The sequence below is a fragment of the Alligator mississippiensis genome, chromosome 1 (genome assembly GCF_030867095.1).
Source record: "Alligator mississippiensis isolate rAllMis1 chromosome 1, rAllMis1, whole genome shotgun sequence".
Taxonomy (NCBI): Eukaryota; Metazoa; Chordata; order Crocodylia; family Alligatoridae; genus Alligator; species Alligator mississippiensis.
Genome location: NC_081824.1, coordinates 431,327,096 through 431,353,747, shown reverse-complemented (window position 1 = coordinate 431,353,747; position 26,652 = coordinate 431,327,096). Strand labels below are relative to the sequence as shown.

At 41.4% G+C, this 26,652-nt stretch overlaps 1 protein-coding gene across 3 annotated transcripts in view; it reads right to left on the bottom strand.

The window, feature by feature from the left end:
* Positions 1-26,652, bottom strand: part of SACS (sacsin molecular chaperone) — a 90,273-nt gene that overhangs the window by 13,799 nt on the left and 49,822 nt on the right. For all 3 annotated transcript variants that reach the window (XM_059720471.1, XM_059720472.1, XM_059720468.1), the window contains 5 exons: positions 24,405-24,490; positions 18,612-18,723; positions 15,039-15,185; positions 10,883-12,365; positions 4,400-4,491 (listed from right to left, as the gene is read on the bottom strand). In XM_059720471.1, coding sequence (XP_059576454.1) covers positions 4,400-4,491; positions 10,883-12,365; positions 15,039-15,185; positions 18,612-18,723; positions 24,405-24,490 — 1,920 coding nt within the window. The remainder of the gene's footprint in view (positions 1-4,399; positions 4,492-10,882; positions 12,366-15,038; positions 15,186-18,611; positions 18,724-24,404; positions 24,491-26,652) is intronic.

Sequence of the window (26,652 nt, the reverse complement as noted above, 5' to 3'; positions counted from 1 at the left end):
AATTCAATTCAGATTTGGAGATTTAGCTGCCAAATCGAGCCAAATCTCCTCTGAATCGAATCGGTGACCGAAGCTTCACACAGCCCTATCATATATCCCCCCTCGTTTTGTGAGTTGATTAAAATCAAATATACTTCATATTAGTACAAATCCAACAATAAGATGGTAACTAATTGTCTTGTTATTACTTCTGTTAGTTTTGCAAAGTCTTCAGGCACACAAAAACAGCTGCAGAGTTAATATTCATACATATACATACAGTATGGTTGCACATATAGTCTTTAACTTTTATACTTACACTCCCCGACCTATAAATCCAATTAGTAGTTCCTTCTACTAACAGTTTAGATGTGTGCGATTTAAATGCAGGGGTCATCAATGTTTTTTCAGTGGCAGATAGGAATCACCCAGCTTGGATGTGAGCCCCTGCTGCTGAAGCCCTCTGGCTTTGGGCTGGATCCAATGGCTTTGAGGATCACAGGTGGCACACAAGCCACAGATTGCTGACCCCTGATTTAGTGCAACCAGAAAAGTTAGGGGCAACCCTATGTACTAGCCCAGACTGAACACTAACTATACTGTAACAGTCATTAACAAAATGTTATTATATAATAAATGCTAAATATGAGATTAAAAATACAAGAGTAAATGTGAGTTTGTTTTTAAATTCTTACAGTAGAAAAATGTATTTGTTTAAAATATAGTTTTTGAATTATTATACATTATCCATAAACAGATCATCATTAAACCTTGCAAAATATCTGTGGAACAGACTTATTATTCCCAGTTCATAAATGGAAAAAGACAGTAATTTATTTCTCAACCTGACACTAGAAGATAATGACAGAGCCAGGAATAGAACATACTGGGTACATTTATACATGCTATTAATACAACAAAATTACTCTGGTGCAGTTCACACCAGAGTTAGCTGCTCCTGAACACAGCAGGAAGCCTGAGCCTACAGGCTGGCAGGGAGCCTGGTAGGGGAAAGGGGGGGAGCTTTGGTTCAAGCACCCCCACCACCATTTTTAAGCATGGGGACACTGATAAACGAGACACAGGAGGCTGCTGGAGTACAGTAATTGCCACACTCCAGCAAATTTGATTAATCGAGCCTGCTCTGACACGCTGAATTCCAACTCATCGGAGTAGCCTCTGCACTCATGTACAGGTACCCATAGACAGCAGCCCTCAGAAGTGAGATTGGAATCTGGGGTGGCAGGGCATGGAAACAGGGCAAGGAATCTACCTCCTAAAATAAAACTAAAATTCTGTTGCTTAATTCTTAAAATAGTAAGTCCCCCAAAATAGTGAATATTGCTTTAGGCACTGTAGTATCAACTTATATTCATTAAAAATAAGAAGTTAATATAGAGAGTCTCAATGGGGTAGATAAGTGGTGGCCAACATTTTTGGCAGGCGTGCCACAACTTAATCCCTGTCACCTCCGAGTGATTCACGGCACTCAGAGAGGCATATGTGATAACGCCTGCGCCAAAATGGAGACAGAGGGCTCAAATCTCTGGTTACATGAAGCATAGAATGGTGGGTGGGGGAAGGATGCTGCAGAGAGAGAAGTGTCACCACCAAAAGCCAAGTTAACCCTACTCTCATCTCATAAGCACTGAAATTTTATATGGCAAGTGAGGACCCAAAGCCCTGAATTCAGCAGCAGGTGCAGGACCAGAAGGGTTAAGCTAGTTCTTGACAGCAATACTGGGCATCTTCTCACTTCACTAACCTGGCACAACCTATTCCATGCAGCCACAGATTGAGCCCTCCTGCCTCAGTTCTGGTGCTTTCTTTTCCAGAGACTTGAGTCCAAGACTCAAGCAAGACACGCACATCAGTTGCTCGTGTCACTTGCATCAGGCATGCCATGGGCTGCCACCACTTGGGTAGATTAATAAGCATAACATTTTATTCAGGTCTTTAACAGCTATTAGTCCTCACACTTCAAGCATATAGCTCAGATATACAACTTAGAGATTCACATTTGAAATAATGGTGTTATTTTTTAAATAAAAACTTGATTTAGAAATTCTGGAAATCTTCCCAGGATACACAAATATATTCAAACAAAATTAATACCAATTAGTAAGCATAAGTTAATGAAGATACTGTTACTAACATTCTTAATAAAAAGAGTGCTAACTTCATTACCTTCTCTCAATTATTAGACATTTTTTCCCACTGCATCTACAATTTTTTGCTAAATTATTCAGATTCTTTTTAGATGAAAGCCAAGGCAGAAAGAACATGTAATCAAATCCACACAAATGCCAGGCTTCAATCCAGCAAAATATTCAGTCACATCATACCTGAAAATCCCCAGAGAAGCTGTTGGGCTAGAATATAATTAAATGAGTTTTTTCAGAAAAATATTCCAAACCTGTGATTTACATAACAGTAGCAACAAGCCTGCCTCTGACAATAAAAGTCCATGCTTATGGAGTGAAAATTAATTTATGTTTTTTTGTACAACAGCCATGGATGAATCCATCCTGCCATCTGAAAGCAACTATGTAAGAGAATTTTTTTTTTTTTTTATAAGTTATGGAGGGATTTTGACGAAACAGATGTTGCAGTCAGCCAGAAAAGATCCCTACTAGTGGATACTTTAAAGAAAAATGGAAGGTTTTATGAAGCTACAAATCAGAGAAATCAGAGAAAGTGCCAATAAACTACAGTTATGTAGATAATTCCTTTTTCTCAAAAAAAGAACAAAAAAGTTATAGATGTAATTATTAGAACAAGTCCATATCCAATCATATAGAAAAAACATTTGCAACAATAGATACATGTTAAAGTACTGGCCACTGAGCCTTAATTTTTTAAGGAGATGTTCTATCATGTCTTCGGTCATAGCCAATACACTTAAGAAAAACAGAAATAAGTCTCTAAGTAATGTTATCTGCATTTGGGGTTACAGAGTCTATTCAGTTTGCAATGTAGAGATCAAGGAAAAACAAGGGAGATAAAAGGTGGAGGGAGTCTCGTAGTTGAGTCCTGGAGGAAAGGGGAAGCTTCTTCCTTGATACACCGTATCTTCTCACTAGCACCATGGAAAACTTTTGTGGAACTCAGAGGAAGCTATATCTCAAGCCATAGTGGGAAGACTGGAACTTGGGTCTGAAAACTTATTTTCATATGTCCTCTTTTCCACTTCTTTTTCTTTCACCCACCTAATATAGCTGTACATGTTGGCATCCATAAACATCTTCATTTTTTCTCAAAACTTACTAATTACTAGTTGCATTATAATAACACATTATAGGCCCCAAACATGGATTGGGGCCCTGTACAAAAATTTTGTAGTAAGAAAAAAGTTGGCGCTTTAAAGATTTTACAATGTGTATGACAACAGATGTATTAAATTGAGCAAGACTGAGGCCAAGTTAGAAGACAAAGCAAAATAAGTGAAAACTAAATCCATGCAAGTAGAAGGGGTCTCCAAAGACTCGTTCCTGGAGAGAGGCAGGTGGAAGAAGAACACTGTGAAAATGATGAAAATTCAACCAACCTAAATTGGAGGGAAAGCAAGACAGACCAGACCCCTAATTAGCCCAAGGCACAAGAGGATGTCAAGGAGTAGGGAGTCACAGAGTATCAAAGAATGGTAACTATTACTAAAGCACTATTATCCAGTTTTGATTTCTGCACCTAAGAGCAATTTTAAGAGACTGGAATGGGTTACAAATAAAGCTACAAGAAAGTTTCACGGTCTGGAAAATCTTCCTTAAATTAATCAGAGAAATCTAATGTTCTATGTAATTTACCTGAAAAAGGGCTAAGAGGTGACTTGCTCAGTCTATAACACACCTTGGAAAGACTTTCTAATAATAGATGGGACTTTAGTGTAGCAGAGAAAGGCATAACAATATCCAGGGATCAGAGTTTGAAGCCAGATCAGATTAATCAAATTAAAAATAAGGTACAAAGATTCAACAGAGGAGCTAATCATTAGAAATAGTTACCTAGAGAGGCAGTTGATTATATCACTTTAACTTGGGCAGGATTAATAGTAGTTCAAATTAAATTCTTCAACTTCCAGATTTACAATCACTAAGTAAATGATAAATAAATATCCATGTGTTCTTCTGACTGTAAATCTCCCCTTTATCCTCCCCTCCCCTTTCCCTTTCATGAGCTTATTCTGTCATTTCCACTTGTGTCGTTCTGAATTCCTTAAGAGAAACTGTGAAACGTCATTGTGTGCTCAACTTAGGTATAAAAGCGGATGATCCTTAAAATATGGGTTTTAACCAGGCTCCCCAAACCAACATAGTTCAAAATGAAGTTAAGAAAACAAACAAAAGCATAGCATTTCTTCTTAATTTTATCATTAGAAATCTCTTTTCTTTGTAGTTACAAGCATATAACAAATCTCTTTTACCTCGGCTTTTAGCAGCCTCCTTCAAAGCAGTTAACACTTGAGGCTTCAGGTTATCAGAAAGTAATCTTCCTTCAAGGCCAGGGAAGAGAGACCTAGTGAGCAATTGAAAACAGAAGCAGTAATGATCTCAGCATCTTTATCATCTAAGTATTTGTGTTACTGTTTAAAAGTTACAAACATCGTTAAAAAGTAATCCGTGTAATTTGCCCACATATTTTAAAAACTTTTTTTTGCAGTGTTTTATTACCAACAAAAAATTAATAATAATAATAATAATACAGAAACAGAGGATACATAACAAAAAAAATCTTTCCAACTCTTTTGTACTTTAAAAGACAGAAGTGAATTTACCTCGTTAAAGGTACCAGGATTGTGAGCTGAAGTCCCTCATCCTCATTTTAATGTTATACTCTGAACTTCTAATAGGATACTAAAGTTCAGTTTTGTCAGTATATCCATATAAAAGCATAAAAATATAGATTGTGTACCTCAGCACTTCAAAAACAAATTTGGGGCATGACAGTCAGGCAGTATATTTCTGGTCTCTGAAAACCCCAGCATGCACTTGCAACCTAATTAACAAAGCCCATCATTGATACACAGAACTAAAACAGAATTCTGCCCATCCTTTCATAACTGTTAGGATTGCGCACTAAGACAAGTAACTTTACTTAAGACACTAACCAACAGCCTGTCAAGAATGATGGGGGGGAAGGGGGGATTGGGTGTAGACAGAGCGCCACCACCCAACATCCCGCACTGCCGCTTGCTGCTCTGCCTCTGGCCCTATGCACCCGGCCCTGTGCACCAGAGTCGGGGGGCAAGGCTGCGCCACCAGCACCCTGCACCGCTGCACCCTGCTCCACCCCCACCGTCATAGCGGCACCCCACCGTCCCAGGCCGTACTCCTCTGCCTCCCTGGCGCTGCCATGACAGCAGGGACTGGGGGGCCAGGAAGGCTGGGGGAGTGAGGTCAACAGCACTGGCCTCAACGACCTGCTTCTGCCCCTCAGCCCCCCCCCCCCCCCAATCATGGAGAGAGAGGGGGGTGGAAGAGGACGGAGCCTTGTGTCTGCCCCGCCCCCACCCCCAGCTTCTCATCCAGCTCCATTCCCCTCCTCCTTCCCCCTCCCCCCCTGCCACATCGAGTCCAGGCTCATTTCCCTCCCCCTCCACTGCCTCCAAGGAGCAGGCCCAGGGAGGGGGGGGGGGCGGGGTTGAGTGCAAGTCCTTGTCCCCCTGTTCCGGCCTTGCTCAGGGACAGTAGGGACAGTGCTGCTATGACAGTGGGGACGGAGGGGCCGGGGGCGGGGGAAGAGCTGGTGACCTGGCCTCCCCCCCCCCCCCCCAAGCTCCAGTCCCTGTTGTCATGGTGGCGCTTGTGTCTGTGCAGAGCACTCTGGTTGTTTCAGTAAATATTGCGATTGGTTGTCTCAGCAGCCAATCAGACTGTGAATAAAGCATTATGGACAGACTAAGGCTTTTATAATATTAGAGTTTAGGTAAGCAGGTGAAACAATATAAACAGGATTAAAATAAATCTGTGGTGCTCAACGTATCTAATCCCGCAGACCAGATGAGTGTTGTGCAGCCAGTCTGTGGGCTGGATCCCACATGCAGGGTCAGTCTATGGGTCCAAACTCGTGCATGAGTTCTTTTTAGGAAACGGTTCCACATCATCCAGCCCATGGGACTCCCCATGGGTCTAGAAATCTGGCAGCAGGAGAGTGGTAAGTAAATGCTGCTACCAATCCTGTATCATCTAATTTCCACACCCATGGGGAGACCCACAGGCCAGATGACATGGCTCCACAGCCAAGATCTACCCCACAGGTTGGAGACTGAGTATTCTTTGTTACTTCTTGTCTTAAGAGAGATGAGAAGCTAGGAGGACTTGTAGATACACTTGAGGGCAGGCCCAGGATGTGTTCAGAGTGACCTAGACCAATTAGGCTAAAAGAAATCTCATGAGGTTCAACAAGGACATGTGTAAAGTCCTGCACTTAGGAATCCCACGTAACCCTACAGACTTGGGACCAACTGACTAAGCAGTAGTTCTTCAGAAAAAGAGCTGGGGCTTACAGTAGACAATAAGATGGATATGAGTCAACAATGTGGCCTTATTGCAAAAAAGTCTAACACCATATTGGGCTGCATTAGTAGGAGTGTTGCCAGCAGATCAAGGGAAGCAATTATTCCCCTCTATTCTGCACTGGTGAGGCCACATCTGGAGTACTGTGTCCAGTTTAGGGGCACCCACTCCATAAAGGATGTGGACAAGTTGGAGAGAGTCCAGCAGAAGGCAACAAAAATGGTTCAGAGGCCGGGACACATGACTTATGAGGAGAGGCTGACGGAACTGGTCTTATTTATAGTCTGGAGAAGAGAAGACTGAGGCGGGATTTGATAGCCATCTTTAACTACCTGAAGGGGGGTTCCAAAGAGGATGGAGCTAGATTGTTCTCAGTGGTGACAAATGACGGAACAAGAAGCAACAGGTCTCAAGTTTAGGTTGGATATTACGAAAAACTCACTAGGGGGGTGGTGAAGCACTGCAACAGGTTACCCAGAGAGGTGATGGAATCTCCATCCCTCAAGGTTTTTAAGGCCCAGCTTAAGAAAGGCCTTATTGGAATGATCTAATTGGGGATGGGCCTGCTTTGAGCAGAGGGTTGGACTAGATGACCTCCTGAGGTTCCTTCCAACCCTAATTTTCTATGATTCTATGACAAGAAGTAATAATCTTAAATTGCAGCAAAGGAAGGTTAAGCTGAACATTAGAAAAAACACTCTCACTATGAGGCTCCTGACACACTTTACATTTATGGCATGATTACTGTGTTAGTTGTGTTGTAAATGGTAATGGTCCCACACATTCACCCAATTTAACGCCCTGTAAAATAGCAAAACAGCAAACAAAAAAATGTTCCACACATAATGTAGAACATTTTTGTAACTGGTAAGAATGGCATCTTGAATTAAACTTGTGTCATGTCCACAAACCAGGAGCTGTCTGGAGCCACATTATGTAATAATTGTCAACCTGCCCAAAATGAACACTGCCAACACAGGCCTGGGGCAGCTCCAGTCTCCAACTGGGTCAAAGCTGCTCCAAGTGGGTGCTAACAGTCAGCAGATTGTGAGCAGCAGTCCCCAGGGCAACTATAAGTCTTCAACTGGCCTTGCCAGGGCTGCTAGGTATGGGAGATCAAGGTACCTAGTAGGTGGAGCCAAAGGGCTCCCCGCACCAGGGATTTTAAATCCCCATGCCCAACAACCCCTGCAGGAGCTGCCTCACATACACTGATGGATACAGGGATTTAAAATCCCCAGCAAAGGGAAGCCACTCAGTTCCACCCCTGAGAAGCTTGTCATCCTCCCCCACCCCGACTTAGCACTGCCTCAACTGCAACTGGGATGTGTTCCATTTGGTATGGCAGGATGCACAATTCCTGGGATCAGGGTCAGATCCCATTTATTATCATTAATTATTATTTGAATGTCTGCTAGTGGCCTGTATGTGACTGAAAACTGGAACAGATTAGCTAGATTTTGGAATCCCCATTCTTAGAGGTTTTTAAAAGCAGGTTAGACAAACATGTCAAGGATGAGACATGGATGATGCTGCCTTGAGCAAAGGGATAAACTAGATGACCTCCTGAGAGCCCTTCTAGCTCTCCTTTTCTATGATCTTACAATTCTGTCTCTTGAATAAGAAATTCCTTTGATGTTATTGCAAGTTTCAAAAATCACGTTTTTGGCCATAATATTGACAAGCAATAAATGTGTTCTTACTTTTTGCCCCGTCTCCTGCAGTCATCCTAGTAAAGGCTGGGTGGAGAGATATTATATTTGGAATCATAAATTTTCATGTCATTTTTGCACGACTAACTTAACTACACTTTAAATCTTTTAGCATGAGCCACAACAGTGCAAAGTCCCCCACAGTATATCATTAGTTTCCTACCAGGTTTTTCTGGAAGATTCAGTCATAAGTTACCATTTTTATTCAGTTTTTTTCTAAAGATCATAACTAAATCGTAATCACCAATCAGCTAATTTCAGATGGCTACAGAACAACAAAAGTACTAATGACTCACAGAAACCGTTGGACTGTAATGGTTTCATTATCCTGTCAGTTACCCAATTGCGCACAAACTTTATTTCATGGTATAATTAATATATTATTTTTACTCATAATATAAGTTAGTTAAGTCCCAACAAGGAAAGACAAGTGGCTTCTGACAAATTTGAACTGTTCTGTAATAGTCTATTAATGTTTGATAGCCTGGATGTTTGGGATGTTTTTCAGCATAAGTACTGTGATTTAACTTGACAGGAGTCCAATCAAAGAAAAATAATAGCTCAAGGTAAGTCATCCTCAGCAAACATTTCTGGGCTTTTTTAAGAGCTAATGAAAATACCCATGGCTCCAAGAACTGCAACTTAATTGCCTTGTGAATGTATTGTAGTGGTTTGGACCAAAAAGGATACAGCTCTAGGAACACAGAAGAACAAAAGAATGAGAGCAGATTTGAAGAGCATCTCTGTCTGTCTGTCTCGTAACAAAGAATTCTAGTTGCTCGAAGGAACCAGAATGAGACACAAGTCCCCTACTGTGAATGTCTGAAAAATGTAGGCCTTCTTAAATTACACAAGGAAGACTTTAGGAAATAACCAATGGCTCTCAACCTTTTTAGACTCAAGGCACTCCTCAGAAAATGTCAGCTCCTAGTTTTCACTCATTTTTTGACTATGGAAAAGTAATACAGCAATCTTCCTATTACAAAGAACTGAGAAAGATCATTACAGGTCAAAATATTTTTTACACTATGGTTTCTAATTTGCAATCTCTAGGCTTACCTTGTGAATTAAGTTTGCACACCTGACAGTCCTAACATTACATAGCTTGCACCCCACAGCACCCCTAAAAGGATCTCAAAGCACCCCAGGAACAGAGCACCCTAGTTAAGAATCACTGAAAGATCTTTCTCCTCCTATTCCTTGTTCCATTAAAATAAACAATATTTTATTTGATCATTATTTATGGCACTAGTCACAGAATTCTGAAGGGAGAAACTACACGTGCCCGAATTCCACCCAGATCTACAAGGTTATATTGGTTGACACAAAAGATACGGAGCAAAGGGCCCATCTAGAGTGGGAAAATTGTAAAATTTCATCCCAGGCCAATAAAGGCACTCAGGAGACACCAAAAATGGGATAGAGGTACAACTAGCCTTTTAACAATGAAATATCTCAATATAAGTTATGTTCCCAGAGTGTATTATCTCACAGATAGATGGTTGGCTTGGCTAAGTTCATTTACAATAGCAAAATACTCTTTTCATGATAAAGTATGGACATATTTAAATTTAATTTTCATACTTTGCAAAAATCTAGTCGGTCTAATAAAAGATATCCCCTCTATCACAAGTTATGAAAAACCTTTGAAACACATTCATTTTCAAAAATTTTGGCCCCAGCTCCTGTTTTCCCTGCCACTTGCCCCCCTGCTGCTGCCTTCCCCACTAGAATGGTAGGTGGGGGGCAAATTGAAGATGACCCTCCAATTATTAAATTCTAGACATGGAAAATTATAACAAATTTACAATTTTCCAGGTCTGGAATCTAATACTGTGGGTGAGTCATCTTAAATTCAAAGTCATCTTGGATTTAGATCAATATGGTATATATACTATATAATCACAGATAACAACTTCGATACTGATATTAAACACAGGAGGTAACTGTTAAGAGAGAAAAAAATGTGGGTCAAAGGCAAAGATCATGCATTTGTTTGATGGAAAACAAAGGAGAATTATAACAGTTATACAAATAAGCATTGTTTTAATATAAAGTGTTTTCCAAAGCCAAAAACAATTTAGTTATGTGGGTTAAAATGTATTCAGAGCCATGCTAGCACAATGGACTACCTAAACATTCAAGCATTTCATTGTATTAGATGCAGTTCTAATTATAGACAATCACTGCCTCCAATAGGGGGAGTTAATATAAGTCTGCATATTTATTTTTAATAAGTCTTTGTAAGATACTAGCTGTCATGTTCCCCATCATTGCCACTGCCTTAAATGCATCTAAAGTAACACGCAGCTCGTGGGAATACGGTGTAAAAGAGCCATATGTCGCTAGGCAATCCACAAGGACACACATTTTCAACTTTCTCTTATGTAGGCTCCTGAGGAAAAAAATAGTCGGATTACATTTATTTGCTGCTTGTTTCATATCAAAAGCAATTAATTATTTCTAATATTCTGACAGCAACTAGCTTTCTAACTTTCAAATGTAAAGGTATATGTATTTAAATTTGGGTTCCCTTCTACACTGTTTCATTACATTAAAAAAAGACTTCTGCATGTGTATTCTATTTATACCACCAATAAGTAGGTGACATTTTAAAAGAATGTTATTAACGTTTAAGCTGAATTTTCACAGAATATAATATAAAAATTTTAAATATACCTTGGGTACTCTTCTGAGGTTATATAAATTATATCTTGCTCCGACACAGACGAAGAAAAAGGAATAAAATTTCCATTCTGTAACGGCAGAAGTTCCAAGCCAATAAGTTCACTGTAGACTCCATCACTAAGTACGTACTCCAAGAGGTTAAGCTTTTCACCAGCAGGGCCTGTGTGTCCAGATTTCCTCAATACCTGCCGTACCACAGCAGGGGTCACTTTCTTCACAGGTTTGGTGCTCGAGACGATAAGATGAACTGCGCTAGCAATATTTGGTGGTACCTTGGCGATCTGTTTCCCTGAGCTCTGGAGGTAGTTGAGAACAGATTGTGTATACTCCAAGCTCTCATCCATTTCAGAAAAGCACACCTGCTCCACCTTTATCCACCGATTACTGGCAGCATAAATAATTGCACTTTGTAATAGTTCTTTAAACACAGGTTCTATAATTGGCTTCCAGGGTACCCTGACTTTGTCTTTTTCTGGCCACAATCCATATATTCTCTCAGATGACAAAGGAAAATCTGAATTCTTCTCAGTCTCCATTCGTTTGATAGCTTCCAAAATGAGAGTAGTATATGCTTTTGGGACAACATTGGCCACAAGAAGCTCATTCCACAAAGCTGCTGGATCTCGCCACTGATCCAGCTCTCGCCATTTGATACTCCTCCTATTATCAGTGAGGCCAAAGAAACCACTAACATGAACTGGGAGGCCAGTCCTGCTCTCCTCTCCTGGAGGCAAAGGAAGAAAGCAAAATGCTCTTCCTGAAAAGTCTGCTGCAGCTCCTTTTTCCTCACCATTACTTGATAAAGACATAGCTATTCCAATCGTAGGAACAAATTTCAAGTCATCAGCCAAACTATCTAGTTCACTGCAGATTCCTCGACCTCCCACACTGTTACATACCAACCAAGACGTTTTCTGTGCATCCTTAACACTCTCATCTTCCAAAAATATATTTACATGGTACGTCACGCATGTTAGGCTGTTGCTTGGAACCCCTTTACAATACTGACTTACTGCTGTTCCTAAAATGTTGATAGAGTTTGGTCTTTCATGTTTCAAGGCCTTGCTCTCACTAGCAGTTACTCTGAAAACCAGTCTTTCTGTTCCATCAGCCTCTCTAACACGCAAGGAAACATCTTGAACACTTTTTAGAAAGAGCAACACTGTATCCGCATCTGCTCTGAATGATTCAAACAGTTCCAAAATCTTTTGTTTGTCATAAAGATTACTACTCAGTTGGGAAGGCTGCAGGCGAAGGGGAAAACGAAAAAATGTGCCAGGAAAGTTTCCATTCTTGAAGGTTTCCTTAGTGCTACCAAACACACCAACAAATGGTGCGAATTGATCTGTAAGATCATTAATTTCCTTGCTGTCATCCTTTAGATTCCAACACTGGCCTGATTCATGGGGTCCAAAAAGGGTTTGATGGGGATCCAGCATTCCAATTTGGTCACCACTGAAGATACTAGGGACATCTGTACAAGTGAAACCCAAGAAATATGAGTAAATCTGAAACAGATTGATTTTAAAACACAAACTGATAGAACAAATGTAATTTGGTCTAGAATAGCTAATATTAAGAGACTGCAAATGTAATAAAATCAGTACAATTAAAGTACTTTCTAGAACAAATGGAACATGGTTATATACTATGATGGCAACAGATATTTTTCTAAATATCTCCATTTTACTAAGTAGCAAATATGGAGACTGATTTGATAGTATACTCCATTAAAGTGCACAACCTTGGGCCTGAAAAAAGCTATACACTTACCAGGAGTATGTACTTACAGGAATTTAATGTAAACAATGCTTGCTTACAGTACTACGTTCTGGTATCAGCATCTCCATGGAACTAATTAGCTTCCCTCACTTTCAGGGCTTGCAATTAGAAACCGTGAAAATGAAGAGAGGAAACTATGACCATCATTTTCAATGTTTCTAATAGCTTTAGCAACTGTTTCTCTTTTACTGGGTTCTGGCCCAATTGAACAAAGTACAAACAATTACAAAACAGACAGCTACAGTTATATGACGTTAACCAGAATATAAGTAGGTTATAAAGTAGATAGTAGGACTTAAAGATGCTAGGCATTAATGCAGTTTATCCTTATAACTTAGCATGCACATACCTGGATTTTCTTGCAAAGGAAACAGAAAGCAAGACATTGGCGCTGGCATTGTTTCATGCAATTAAGCAAATTACAGTTATTTGGAATTGGTGTGCTGCATATATGGAGCACACCGATTGTCAAAATTTGAAAACATAAGCCTTTAATATATTATGAATCATTCTTAAATATTCCATATTATTCACACCTTGAACAAAGATTGCAACAAATGACAATGTAGATTTTAAATCACCATTATTTATCAAAAACCTAAACCTACTGATATAATTTTTTCATATTCTACTATTCTGCTATTCTACTATTTTATTGTGTAAAAACATCTTTGGATATATAGACTTAAATTCAGAGAGGACATTATTAAAAAAAAAGAGAACAAAACTTTAAAAGGAGCAAAGAATTGGCATATTAGCCTGAAAAATTACATGTACAGTATAAATACTAAATATTAATGACCTTAATTGCTTTTATGTTACCACTAGCAAATTGCCCATTATGAATGACACATGTTGGGGGGGGGGGGGGGAGGCAGGGACAGAGCACCACCACCCAGTGTCCCGTGGTGTCACCGCTCCACCTCCAGCCCTGAGTGCCCCCCCCATACCCCCAACCCCCCCCCCCCGTGTCTAGCCCCGTGGGCCCCCCCACTCCTGGTGCAGCCCCATGAGCCCTCCCCATACCCTGCCGCTCCACCCCACACCACCACCAGCTCCCAGGAACTGGGCAGGGAGGGGGGGGAGGGGAGGTTGCACGGCCAGTGACACCCAGTGGTAGGTATTCAACATGCCCCACTGCCTTGCCTCCCCTCCCCCTCTTCTTCTGCCCTCCCTGCTGCCTCCCCCTCTCTGCCGGCTCTTGTCAGGACTAAGTGGCAGCAGCAGGCGCAGGAAGCGGCATGATGGCAACAAAGGGGTGCTGCCACCGGAAACCCCCCCTTTCCCTTCCTGCCCCCCCTTCCCCTTCCTCCCCACTGCCTCCCCCCTCCCTGCTGGCTGTTATGGGGGGGGGGGGGGATGGCACAGTGGTGGCTCCCTCTGTTCATAATGCTCCGGGCCCTCACAGCCAATCAGCATGCACCCTCTCAGGGGTGCATGCGCAGTTGGCCCAGAGCATTACAGACAGACAGACTAAGGCTTTTATTATATTAGAATGCCATTCCTGATCTCAAAATATACTTTCCCATTATTATACTGATATATAGTTTAATAGTACGAATACCTACTAATATGAAAAATAACCCAACATTTTATAAATCTCTATTTAGATTGCTACGTGGAGCTTGCTTATTTCAGTGCATATCGGTGACTGGAAGAAAGGACTACCACTTGGAATGGAAAAACAATCTTACAAATAAGTCTCACAATAAAAAATAATAAACAGATCAACAGGAAAAGAGATGGCCACAGTTAAGTGTGAGAATGCATTATGTTTCATTAGCAAATTATTCAGATATTTTTGCTTTATACAATCAAGATGACATTGCCCATTAAAAAGGAAATGTCAGTAGTTTTTTGTGCAAAGCAAAAACACTCAATTATTGATCTCTAATTCATATTTCCCATGAATACACAGTATAAGAACAAACTGCATAAAATGTTCATGTTTTGAATACTATATACCTTATTTAGATTTATAAAAGCCACTACACTATTACATATACACCCTATGCGCTCAATACATATGACAATTTAAAACAACACATGATGATATAAACCGCAGATCAGTCTCAGGAGTTAAAAGTAATGATAATAAAAAGGATGCAATTCTTCCAGTCTTCAACCTACACTCTCTTTAAAAATTTGAAGGAAAATATGGACAATGACAGTATCCAAAAAACAAAACCAAAAAAGATTAAAAATTTCAGACTGATAAAACATGGATGGGTGAAGGCCACTCAGATGGCAAGGACTGTACTTAGTTAGCACTCTGCCAGCATCTTATATGCTTGATCTATGCTTAAAATTTACAACTCAAATATTAACTTTAGGAACTTTTTATAAAAGGAGTTTTATATAATACCTGTTATATGATAAACTGAATTAAATCCTATTCCAAATCTTCCAACTTTCAATGGATCATCCTTTTTCCTACTTCTTGCTATTTCCTGTATGCCATGCCAGTCCTCAGGTGTGAAAACCGCATCGTTGTATGCATAAAGTGCTGGACCTTAAAATAAAAATAATAAGCAAATATAAGGCAATACAAAGGAAGTACTCACTGGTATAACATGTTCATGAAACAATCTTAATAAATTGACATAACATTTTTGAAACACACATGCATAGGCAATTTAATGAGGAAGCTGTTATTCAAGCTGACAGTTCAAATGTGACAGGAAATTTCAAAGACCTGAGGAGGAATTTCTGTGAAGTTAAAAGAAATATTTTCTTCTCCCCATCTTCAAAGACATCTCCATCACCTTGTTTTACTGGATTACTTTAGATTTCACCAAGATTTTCTCAAATACCACACCATTTTGGATAACTACAAACTAGAGTTACAGGGAAAACTGTAGCTTTTTGCACGGTTTTTTTGCTTACTGAAATAAAAAAAAAAAAAACCAAACTGAAAAAGCAATTAATTTGGGTCAACCCAAAATTAAAAACATTTTTATTTTTTCCACCAAAAATCAATAACCAAAAATATTTTGATTCAGCTCGAGCAAAATATTCATTAAACCTCATATAAAATATTGTGGTTTGATTGGGGGGGGGACCTTTTTGATTAAAATATAGGTACATTTAAAAACTGAATCTTGTTTCAAAAGAAAAAAATCCACTTTGACTTTTTTCCAAGTTTTCATATTTTTAATTATTTTTTTCTATTCTTGGCTGAAACAATTCAATAAATTTGATATGAATTCCCCAATAATTTCACACAGCTAAAACCTACATTTTTGGCCAAAAAGATAGCTGGCTTTTACCTACTACTAACTACTTTCTGCCATTCCAGATTATATCCAGAAAATCATTTACAGAAGTAATATATAAGCATCCTCTTTAGCCCTTGTGGAGTGTTTTTAGCCACAGAGGTACTTATACCCTGATGAAAGAATAACAACATTCAATACATTTCCTATTTCAGGATGAAAGTGTCTTTCTCCTTTGTCCATGGGCAAAAAAAAACCCTTAAGTTTTCTAAACGGTTTAGTCCTGTCCATATAATAGGTCCCTTTTCACATGTAAGAACTGTAAACAGGATTCTTCTGGATAGCATTGTGATAGATTAAAATCTGACACCATCTTAGACAGAACGAAAGGATTTCTAACATAAATACTGAACAACCATAATGTTTCTGTGTCATCTTAAGCACTTGAACTTGTTATAGAAACTGTTGTCATATGAAACTTCAACAAGATTGCAATGCAAATGTTAACATTAAAATATTGTCTTCCTAGCTATTATACAACGTTCTAATGACACTGTATGGAAATGGCATTCCCTTTAAAAATGTATTTATTTTAGACTAGAGCCTTACCTAGATTTATTGAAGATCTTAGAATTTTTTAAAAGCCCTTCTGACAGCCAAGGTCTGAAAGCCAGGTTCCCCCCCCCCCCCTTTTAAAAAGGATACCTGGATATTAACAGGAAAGGCAGGCACCAGCAACCTAGAGCGTGAGGAATAATTATCTGAACCATGAAGCCTGGGTATCTGCAGCAGAGTGCTTCTGCAGCACCAACAAGGATTCACATGTGTGGTGATTGTGGCTGGGTTGGAAATGCCAGGCCACCATGGAGTGACCAGCTTTATTTCAGCCACTCCTAAAGGTGGATGACTCTTTAAGGTAACTGCGGCAGTTTAGACTGCTTTATTATAATCTCATCTCCAAATGTTCAGTTGTGGCCTCCAACACGCACTGCTCTTCAGAAAGTATGTAGAGCAGTGGCCGGGCACAGGGCTGCCACTGGACAGGGGAAGTGAAAGGGGGAGAGGATCAGTGGGGGAAGGAAGTGAGGCAGTTCTTCACAGTGCACCTGGCCCGGCAGCATGAGGCATACACTGCCAGAGGGGCCCGCACTCACTGCTTGTGCTCTGGCCCGAGTGGGAAAGAGGCAACTGGCGGCCCCCTCTGGCAGAGCTGGGGAAGGGGGAGGGCAGGGGACTGCGGATCAGGAAGAGGGGCACTGGCATGGCCCAGGGGGCTGTGGCACCTGGAGTGAGGGGTACCAGCAGGCTGTGGCTCAGGGGTGAAGGTTACCAGCAGGGCTCAGGGGGTGGAGCAGGGGACTGTGGGTTGGACACCAGCAGGGATAGTGGGGTGTGGGTTGGAACAAGACATCAATCTTGACAAAAGGGTCCCTGTATGAAAAAGGCTGAGAACCACTGATCTAAAAGACAACAGAAAAATATAAAAATAAACTATTTCTAAATTGAAAGTACAATGTACCCATCGTTTTACTCACATCAAGCTTCCCAAACTCTGCCCTTTACCAAGATGACAATCAAACTCTTCCATAGTCCTTATTAACTTGAAGTGCCCTCCCTTCACCATACCAAGCACACAGAAAAACACTATCTAATTTCAGTTGGACTACTTATCAAAGAAACAAAAAACCCAAAAAATTCCTAAACTAACAGCCAGAAAGATATCACTGCTAAGTGTCAGAGGTTATTCTCAGTAGTTGCCCCTCAGTTCTGAAACTCCCTCCTTGAAAACTGCCAGAGCCCAAATCTGAACATCTTTCAGAAGCACTGTAAGACCCTCCTATTTAGCCAGGAACTTAGTAAACAAAGCTAAGAAACAATATTGTTTAGAGTTTCTGTTTTATGCTTTTCTCCTATTTTATGAGCATTTTTCCTGTTTTGTAAGTTACTCCTATTTAGGCCACCCTGAGCCTCTGTTGGGCAGCTTAAAAACTAAGAAAGAAAGACATGGCACAATCAAAAACCTGGTTTAAATTATATATACATATATATACACACACATAGTATAAACCAGTTTTCTGTTTGTGCCATGTCTTTCTTTTTTACTCAGTATATAGATATACATAAACATATACACATACATATACATAGATACATACCTACACACACACACACACACACACACACACACACTATAGTTTATCAAATAAGTACTTAAAAATGCAATCATCAGTTTCTCTAGAAATAAAAATTACAAATTCTTTAAAGGTTACTTTCCTTTGTGGAGGCAACTGCTCACATTTCTTAGATTTCATTAAGCAAGCTCCAATATTCAGTCTAGTACTTCCCATGCTGGATTACTAGGAAAGTACCAATATTACCACTTCAGCACCATGGGATTTCTCCTGGATGACTTTTATTCAAAAATTTCCATTTAACCTACTTAATTTGCAAGCTCTAGAAAAATAATGACCTGAGATGTTAAAGATTATAGATCCTTACCAAGCTTTTTTCTCTTCTTGTACACACAGGCTGTTACTGGCCCACAATTCCCTGATTTGTACACAATGCCTACTTTTGAATATTTTTCTCAAAGACAAATTCCATGATGTGTATAAATTTAACTGGCTTCCCAAAGAGTATGCATAGCAGACCACAGAGTCAATGGAGCTTATACACATATATTAGAGAATAAAATCCATCATTATCTAAAATGAGGTACTTACCCTGGTATGGTGCCATGTCTTTTGACCAGAGAGATTCTGTTCCATATTGAGTTTCATCATATAAAAACCTAACCTCTGTGGCACCAGCATCTTCTGCATTTTGAATCAGTTCCTGACAATAAAATAAACACCAGTGATACTATGCCCATTTCAGTCATGGTTTCCACACTTGAAAGCAGAAAATATATTATAAGTAATTGTTCAAAAGTATAACCATTTCAAATTATTTTCAACAAGCTATTTTCTACCATATGCTTAAATGAAAGAATGAATTTCTGCATTTTATTACAAAACAACATTCATTACATACAAAAGAACAAAACGTTAACTGTTTTAATTTCCACTGCAATTACCACATTCAAGCAAAATGCATAAGATTAAAATTCACATTTCAAAATATTATTTACCTAAACTATCAGAAATCAGATAAACATGGCAGGCAGAAGTAATAAAATGGACACTGATGGGTAATCATTGCTATCAGGCTAAGTTGCTCCTATAAGTCACAAAGTGGGGTGGAGCAAGTATCTCTTCTAGGACAGTTTTTAAGCACAGGTAGGGTAGTTATTTAGGCCCTTTAAAGTATGTCAGTGGCATGGAGTACATCATATTCTGCAGCAATGCCCTCTAAAAGCTGGGAGTGACAACTAACTTTGAAGAGAATTGTATCCATGACCCTTTCCACAGATAGCTCTCCCAGTAATGCACAGTGCCACCATCTGCTCTAGCACGGGCCTCCTTGTAGGAACAACACTGCGGCACTATATGTAGAATAATGGATAACCTACAAAACTCAGATCATCTCCATTTCTTCATAATTTCATCTTTCATTAAAAAAAATAAATAAAAAAAAATTAAAAAAAAAAAAAAAATCAAACCACCCAGATATTTCTAATTCCATATTGTGAAGAAAACCTTCAAAAAGTGTACCAATCTTGTGATGCCCTACTAAATCTAGACACAAAAAAGAAAAAAAAAAAAAAGATTTAATTCAGTTATAAACTGCCCTTTCTTTCTGACAGGGTCTGAATATCTGAAACCCAGCAACAACAATGAAAAAACAAAAATGGTCACTGTCAAACACCCACTTGGTTAATCTCCTTTGCTTGTTTTCCCTCTCCTTTGAGAGACCTTCCTTAAACTAGGTGCCTAATTTGGGGGCATGCCAAAACCTATGTCAGAAAGGCCTAAGGAGACATTCTTGATTTTGCCCAGGATCCCAAATCTGAAGTGCTTACGATCTACACAGTGATGCTAATGTAATAAACTCATGCATTAAAGTGACAATAAATAGCTTGCTTAAGACAGGAATAGCCAGTAAAAACGAAGGATATGTTTCGATAAATCCAATGATATTACTGATTTAACAAAAATAATAAACTAATAAACCTTCCAAATGATAACACAACTATGCAGAAGTGAGCCAACTAACTTCTAAATTAGTCAAATACTAAAATTCATAAAAACAACATACTTTTAGTTGGTCTAATAAAAGACATCAGACCTACCCAAAGAACCAGTCAGTCAGTAATACAGAAGTCCTCAACTTCAGGAAAGCTGACTTTGACAAGCTAAGGAGGGTTGTCAGAGAGGCCCTAAAGGGCCACAACCCAAAGGAGAGGAGAGTTCAGGATGAGTGGTTGCTCCTCAAGGGAGTAATCCTGGATGCGCAAGCAAAGTCCATCCCGTCTCAGAGGAAAGGCAGCAAAAGGGCACAGCACCCCCCTTGGCTCCCAGGGAACTGGTGGACCTCCTGCATCTTAAAAGGAAGACCTACAAAGCATGGAGGACTGGAACCACAACCAAGGAGAAATACTCCGCTCTGGTCTGGACCTGCAGGGAGTGAACCAGGAAAGCCAAGGCTGTGATGGAACTCCAGCTAGCTACAAGTATCAAGGACAATAAAAAGTCCTTTTTAGATATGTGGGGAGCCGGAGGAAAAGCAAGGGCAACATTGGACCCCTGCTGAACCAGATGGGACAACTGACAACCAATGCCCAGGAAAAAGCGAACCTGCTAAATGGGTACTTTGCATCAGTTTTTCACCAGTCCCATGGGATGGCCCTGCCCACTATGGGTCAGGGAGGCCCAGCTGAGGGAGATTCCTTGCCCTCCATCGAAGCTGACCTCGTGAAGGAACACCTTGACAGGCTGGATACCTTCAAGTCAGCCGGCCCTGACAGGTTACACCTAAGGCTACTCAAGGAGCTGGCAAGCATCATAGCTCAGCCCCTGGCACAGATCTTTGAGAGCTCTTGGCACTCTGGTGAAATGCCCGAAGATTGGAAGAGGGCCAATATCATGCCTATCTTCAAGAAAGGGAGGAAAGTAGATTCGGCAAACTACAGGCCCATCAGCCTGACCTCTATCCTGGGGAAGGTCTTGGAAAAGATTATCAAAGAGGCCCTCCTTAACAGACTAGCTGAAGGCAATATCCTGAGGGATACCCAGCATGGGTTTGTTGCGAGTAGGTCTTGCTTGACCAATCTCATTTCCTTTTATGACCAGGTGACTTATCACCAGGACAAGGGGGAAGAGATTGATGCTGTATATCTTGACTTTAAAAAAGCCTTCAATCTGGTATTCCATGATCACCTCTTGGCTAAACTGGCTAACTGCAGCTTCGACCTCACCACAATCTGCTGGCTGAGGAATTGGCTCTGCGGTAGGACCCAGAGGGTGGTGGTCGACGGGAGCCAATTTTCTTGGTGTGTGGTCACCAGCGGGGTCCCTCAAGGCTCTGTCCTAGGGCCTATACTATTTAACATCTTCATCAGTGATGTGGACATTGGTGTCAAAAGTGGACTGGCCACGTCTGCCGATGACACCAAACTCTGGGGTAAAGCATCCACACCTGAGGACAGGAGAGTGATCTAGGCAGATCTTGACAGGCTCATGAAATAGGCAGATGAGAACCTGATGGTGTTCAACACTGAAAAATGCAAGGTTCTCCACCTTGGGAGGAAAAACCTGCAGCATGCTTATAGGCTTGGCAGTGCTACGCTGGTTAGCACCACAGATGAAAGGGACTTGGGGGTCATGACTGACCACAAGATGAACTTGAGCCTTCAGTGTGATGCTGCATCCATAGATGCTTCTCAAGCAAATCCCAGGACGTCATTCTCCCCTTGTACTTGGCCTTGGTGAGGCCGCAGTTGGAGCACTGTGTCCAGTTTTGGGCTCCACAATTCAAAAAGGATGTGGAGAAGCTTGAGAGGGTGCAGAGGAGAGCCACGCACATGATCAGAGGTTAGGAAAATAGACCTTATAATGAGAAGCTGAGAGCCATGGGACTCTTCAGCTTGGAAAAGCGCAGGCTCAGGGGTGATCTGGTGGCCACCTATAAGTTTATCAAGGGTGCTCATTAGGATCTGGCGGAATGGCTATTCACCAAAGTGCCCCAAGGGATGACAAGATCAAACGGTCACAAACTCTGTCACGACTGATTCAGGCTGGACATAAGAAAGAACTTCTTTACTGTCCGAGCCCCCAAGGTTGGGAACAGACTGCTGCCAGAGGCAGTTCAAGCACCTACTTTGAACGCCTTCAAGACACATGTGGATGCTTATCTTGCTGGGATCTTATGATCCCTGCTGACTTCCTGCCCCTGGGGCAGGGGGCTGGACTTGATCCTCCAGGGTCCCTTCCAGCCCAAATGTCTATGAAATCTATGAAACCTTGTATACTTGAAACAAGTTACATTGATATTTTGTTTGTGTGTGACATACAGTAGGTAGGGACCTACTTAAATTGCGAGTTTGTGATTTTCACAGAAACAGCGAAAAACAGTGATCTCCACAAAAAAATGGCATTGGCCACAATTCCCCAGGAAAATGATTTTAAAAAACTTAATAAAAATAAAATGCTGGCTCCCCAGTGGGAGCTAGTAGTCCTTGCTGCCACTGTGGCTGAGCTTTGCAACCATCCCCACCTTCCTCTGGGAAGAGAACACACTGCTGGCAGGACAGCAGGAAGGGCAGCAGCCAAAATGGTGACTGCCCCCTTGTGCCTCTCCACCCATCAGCACCAAGGGATGGGCCATACAAAGGGCACCCAGCAGCCAAGACTGCAGCCTCCCCCCCACCCTTCCTCCCCACTCAGGCCTCTGCCCCAATCTGCGCCAAGGGGCAAGGCCTCTGCCAATCAATGCCAAGGGGTGGGGCCACTATGAAAAGACCTCAAAATCAGCTCTTTGGGTCACAACCAAGCTGTGAAAATCCCTCTCTCTCTCTCTCTCTCTCACCTTAAGTTAGATAGGTCCCAAAAATAGGAGGGAACCTGCCACTTTAAGGGCTGGAGCAAGCAGGCAACAGGTGCCTGATTAAGGCAGTCATTTTCAAACAAAAATCAGCCAGGCAGACACAGCAGTTCGCTGCTTGCAGTTGAGGGAGCAGCACCATCCACCTCCCTTGCAGCGTGGAACATCTTGGAGGTAAGGGCAGAAGCTATGGGGATGGTTTGGAGGCTCCTGGTCCTGGACATGACCTGAAACTGTACCCTGCCAAGAAAGGAAACCCTGGAGGAACTGCCAATGTCACAGCAGCCCCACTCAAATACCAGGACCACTCACCTCCCCAGTGAAAGGCAGGTCAGGGCACCTAAATAACCCCAGCCCCCACAACACTGTGGGTAAGGGGGACAGGCATGGCTATGGCCACCTGAGCCTCAGGGAGTATAAGACCCCAGGAAAGGAGTGGGGCCAGGCACTGGCACAGTGGCAGCCATCTGAACCCAGAGGGGTGAAAGACCTCAGAGGCCCCAGGGAAAGGATAGTTGTGTAGCCCCAGAGAGGGGGTGGTAATGAAGACCCTGACAGGGGTTGACTAGGGCTGAGGATCGACCTGAAGGGCAGTCTAAGGGGGTGCGCTGAGTAGGGCTGTGGGAGGGCCAGATGGGCAGCACATGGACCAACCCCCATGAGATGGAGTTGTAGGGTGCGAGAAGCCCAGTGAGGGGCTAGGGCAGAATTAGCCCTCCATTCCATGAATCAGCTGGCCACTACTCAGGTGAGGGTCATGGGAGAGGCCCAAAGAACTGCATGTTGCCACCTGAAGCGTGCCTCAGATAATCCCGATGGCCTACGGGACCACTCAAGGGAGCAGGGCAGAGTAAAAGGGGCACAGTATTGTAAGGCGGGCAAGAGACCCTGTGAGAGAGGGTGGAGTGCAAGAGACCCCGTGAGAGGGGGGCAGTTTGAGTGTGAATGAGACCTGACTATGGACTAAGTTGGCCCTGCTTTAGGCCTGGAGCATAGTGACATACTAGGCGAGGCATGGGCCAAGGTGTAGGGGCGGTACAGAGCCATGGATAGCACCCCCTGGCATTGGGGCATAGAATAGGCAGCCTCCCGCATTATACCACCAGTTTTGGGAACAGCAAAATCATGGCAGGCGAGACTGAGGAACTGCCCAATAGACAGGTGGGCGGGCTGACTAAAGACTCAGCTCTGAGCTTGCCTCCTGTCTCAGAACATTTATCAAATAATAAAACATTAAACTTCAAATTGCTTGCTCACATTGAGTTCATAGTGTTTACCTTCTGGTTTCATTAATCAAGGGGGAACCATTATTAGACAGAATAATCAATTTAAAAAAACCCAATTTCTCCATAAAATGCATAGTACAAAGAAAAGAACCAAGTAATTTGTGATGAGCAAGATGTGCCATATACTAATAAAAATGAGCAACTGCAACTCACCACACTGTTCACAAAAATGAAAGAAATACATACTAATTTACAACTAAAAGAAAATTCCTACTTCCTTAAAATAAGTAAATACAACTTATTTTATACCTTAAGAATTTGTCCTCCTTCTGGATATCTTCTTAAAATATCTTTAAGAAAATCAACAAGTGGTGGAGTTGTCTGCCCAAAACGACCTAAAAGTATTTTAAAAAGCCAGGTATTATTTAATTGCTGAATTTATTTTTTGTTGCTCATTTTTTTTTTTAATTCACTTAACCATTGCTAGGTACTATAAGAAGCTCCCACCCCACAATAAACTATAGATACGCTACAAGCTTAATCCTTTTATACAAAATTCTGATGCCTTGTGCTTGTTCAATGACTGACCATTAAGCTTGAAATATTCCAGCTGAAAATGAAAAAGGTTGACAAAAAGATATTTTGTAGCCCCAGCAACCTAGAGTCCAAAAGAAACCAATGGTTAGAGCACTGAGAAATGCCTACAATACACTGCAGGGCCAACATAAAATATTCCTTTGGAACCAAGAGCTTTACAACCAAATTTGAGGAGCTTTAGTGGGAAACAACACTTAAGAGCAGGTATCCATTACAATTAATATCATCACAGAACTGATGTGATATTCTCCCTGAAGCTAACTCAACAAAGCAAGTGACAGTCACCATAAGAGCACGAAGTAATAATCAAACCTAGGCTTAGGTAACTCCAGAAAGCTCTGTATCAGAAAATCCTCTCAATCCTCTTAGTTAGTAGAGGGATCTAGCTCAAACACCAACTCTGATTGTCACAGTTGTGGTATGGCATACAAAAAGAGAAAAACAGCAGTCTGCCTAGTGATCTCAAGACCCTGAAGCTTCATCCGTGGAAAGTCAATACCTTGCATTCAGTAGAAAAATGGATGAGAAACCTGCATATATCATGGAGCTCAGCTGTCATACACTGTTGCCATGAAACACCAAAAGCATCACTGTACTTTGCAGTGTATCTGAATTGATGTAAATCACAGCCCCACATAGTTTAAAACCAGTAATCTGATTTGTGACAAAGGCATGGATCACAGAGGTGCAGTCCACATGCAAAGCAAGCTGTCAAAACCTTATGGCCAGATGCATATCATAAAAATAATTCTAGACACTGATATTATATGATCATTTCAGAAGAGCTGAAGATCCAACACCAACTTCAGATGGCACAATAAAGTCACCACTGTCAAGCCTTAAATCAAAAAAATATGCTCACCATACTTTCCCCAGCATCAATTTTATTTTAAATTGAGCTTTGAACACCTGTTTCTCATACACATCAAAAACCTACCCAAGATACTAGGCCAGGCATTTAATAGCACTGGCAAGTTTACATGCAAGAAAAAGAGCCACATATCATTAGCTTCCTCAAGCCAGATCTACACAGTAAACATACCTTCTCTAGAGGCAAGACCTTCGGGCATGCTGCACTGCTCCAGGAAGGCTGAGTCCTAAACCAGAAGCAATGTAGCTGCCAATGTGGGAAAGCTCATTAGATCTGGGGCTGACCAACTAGCCCTGCTGACTGACAGTGCCAATTAGTCCATCCCAAGGTCCTCAGAGAGATAGAGGCACTGCTTCTAGGTTAGAAAGCAGTCCACTCAGAGCACTGCTGCCTGCTTGAGGGCACAACCATCAGGGATCATAAACTTACTACTGCAGACAAGGCCCAAAAGTCCTAGAGGACGTAGCTCTTCATTAACTCTCCTGATGACCCCATAATACACATTGAACAGGAGGGTAAAAAAGTCTGCAGAACTCCACAACCGTGTCCTCAGGTTCATAAAGACATCAAGCTGATCCCCATTCTTCTGCCATGGGGACAAAGACACTGGTTTAAGTAGTCATGGCCACACCACTATTAGCCATTCTTTTCATGGTTTCATACCTGTTCACATGCTTCACCACGGCACTGTAGCACCACATGCCATACCCAACTTTTCACACCATCCAAAATCAAAAGCACACCAAATCCTCCTACAAATTTGACTCTGAAAGAAAGAAGTCTAATACACATCCCGACACAAAAATGCAAATACTGGTGAGACAGTCAGGAACCAGTACAGGAATGAAAGAGAGAGAGATGAGGAAAAAATAAATCAACCTCTCCCCAGTGAATGTAAACTCAGTCCCTACCACATGTATGGGCCACACATGTTGGTGGTGAGACTGGGAGGTGACTCATTAAAGAGGCATTCACTTCTCCACCTATTTTAAATCCTGGCTAAAGCTGGCCTTTAATCTCCAAGAGGAACGAACAGCACCACAGAAGAACAATTTTATAGACTCTCCCCACGATCTACAGGCAAGTGAA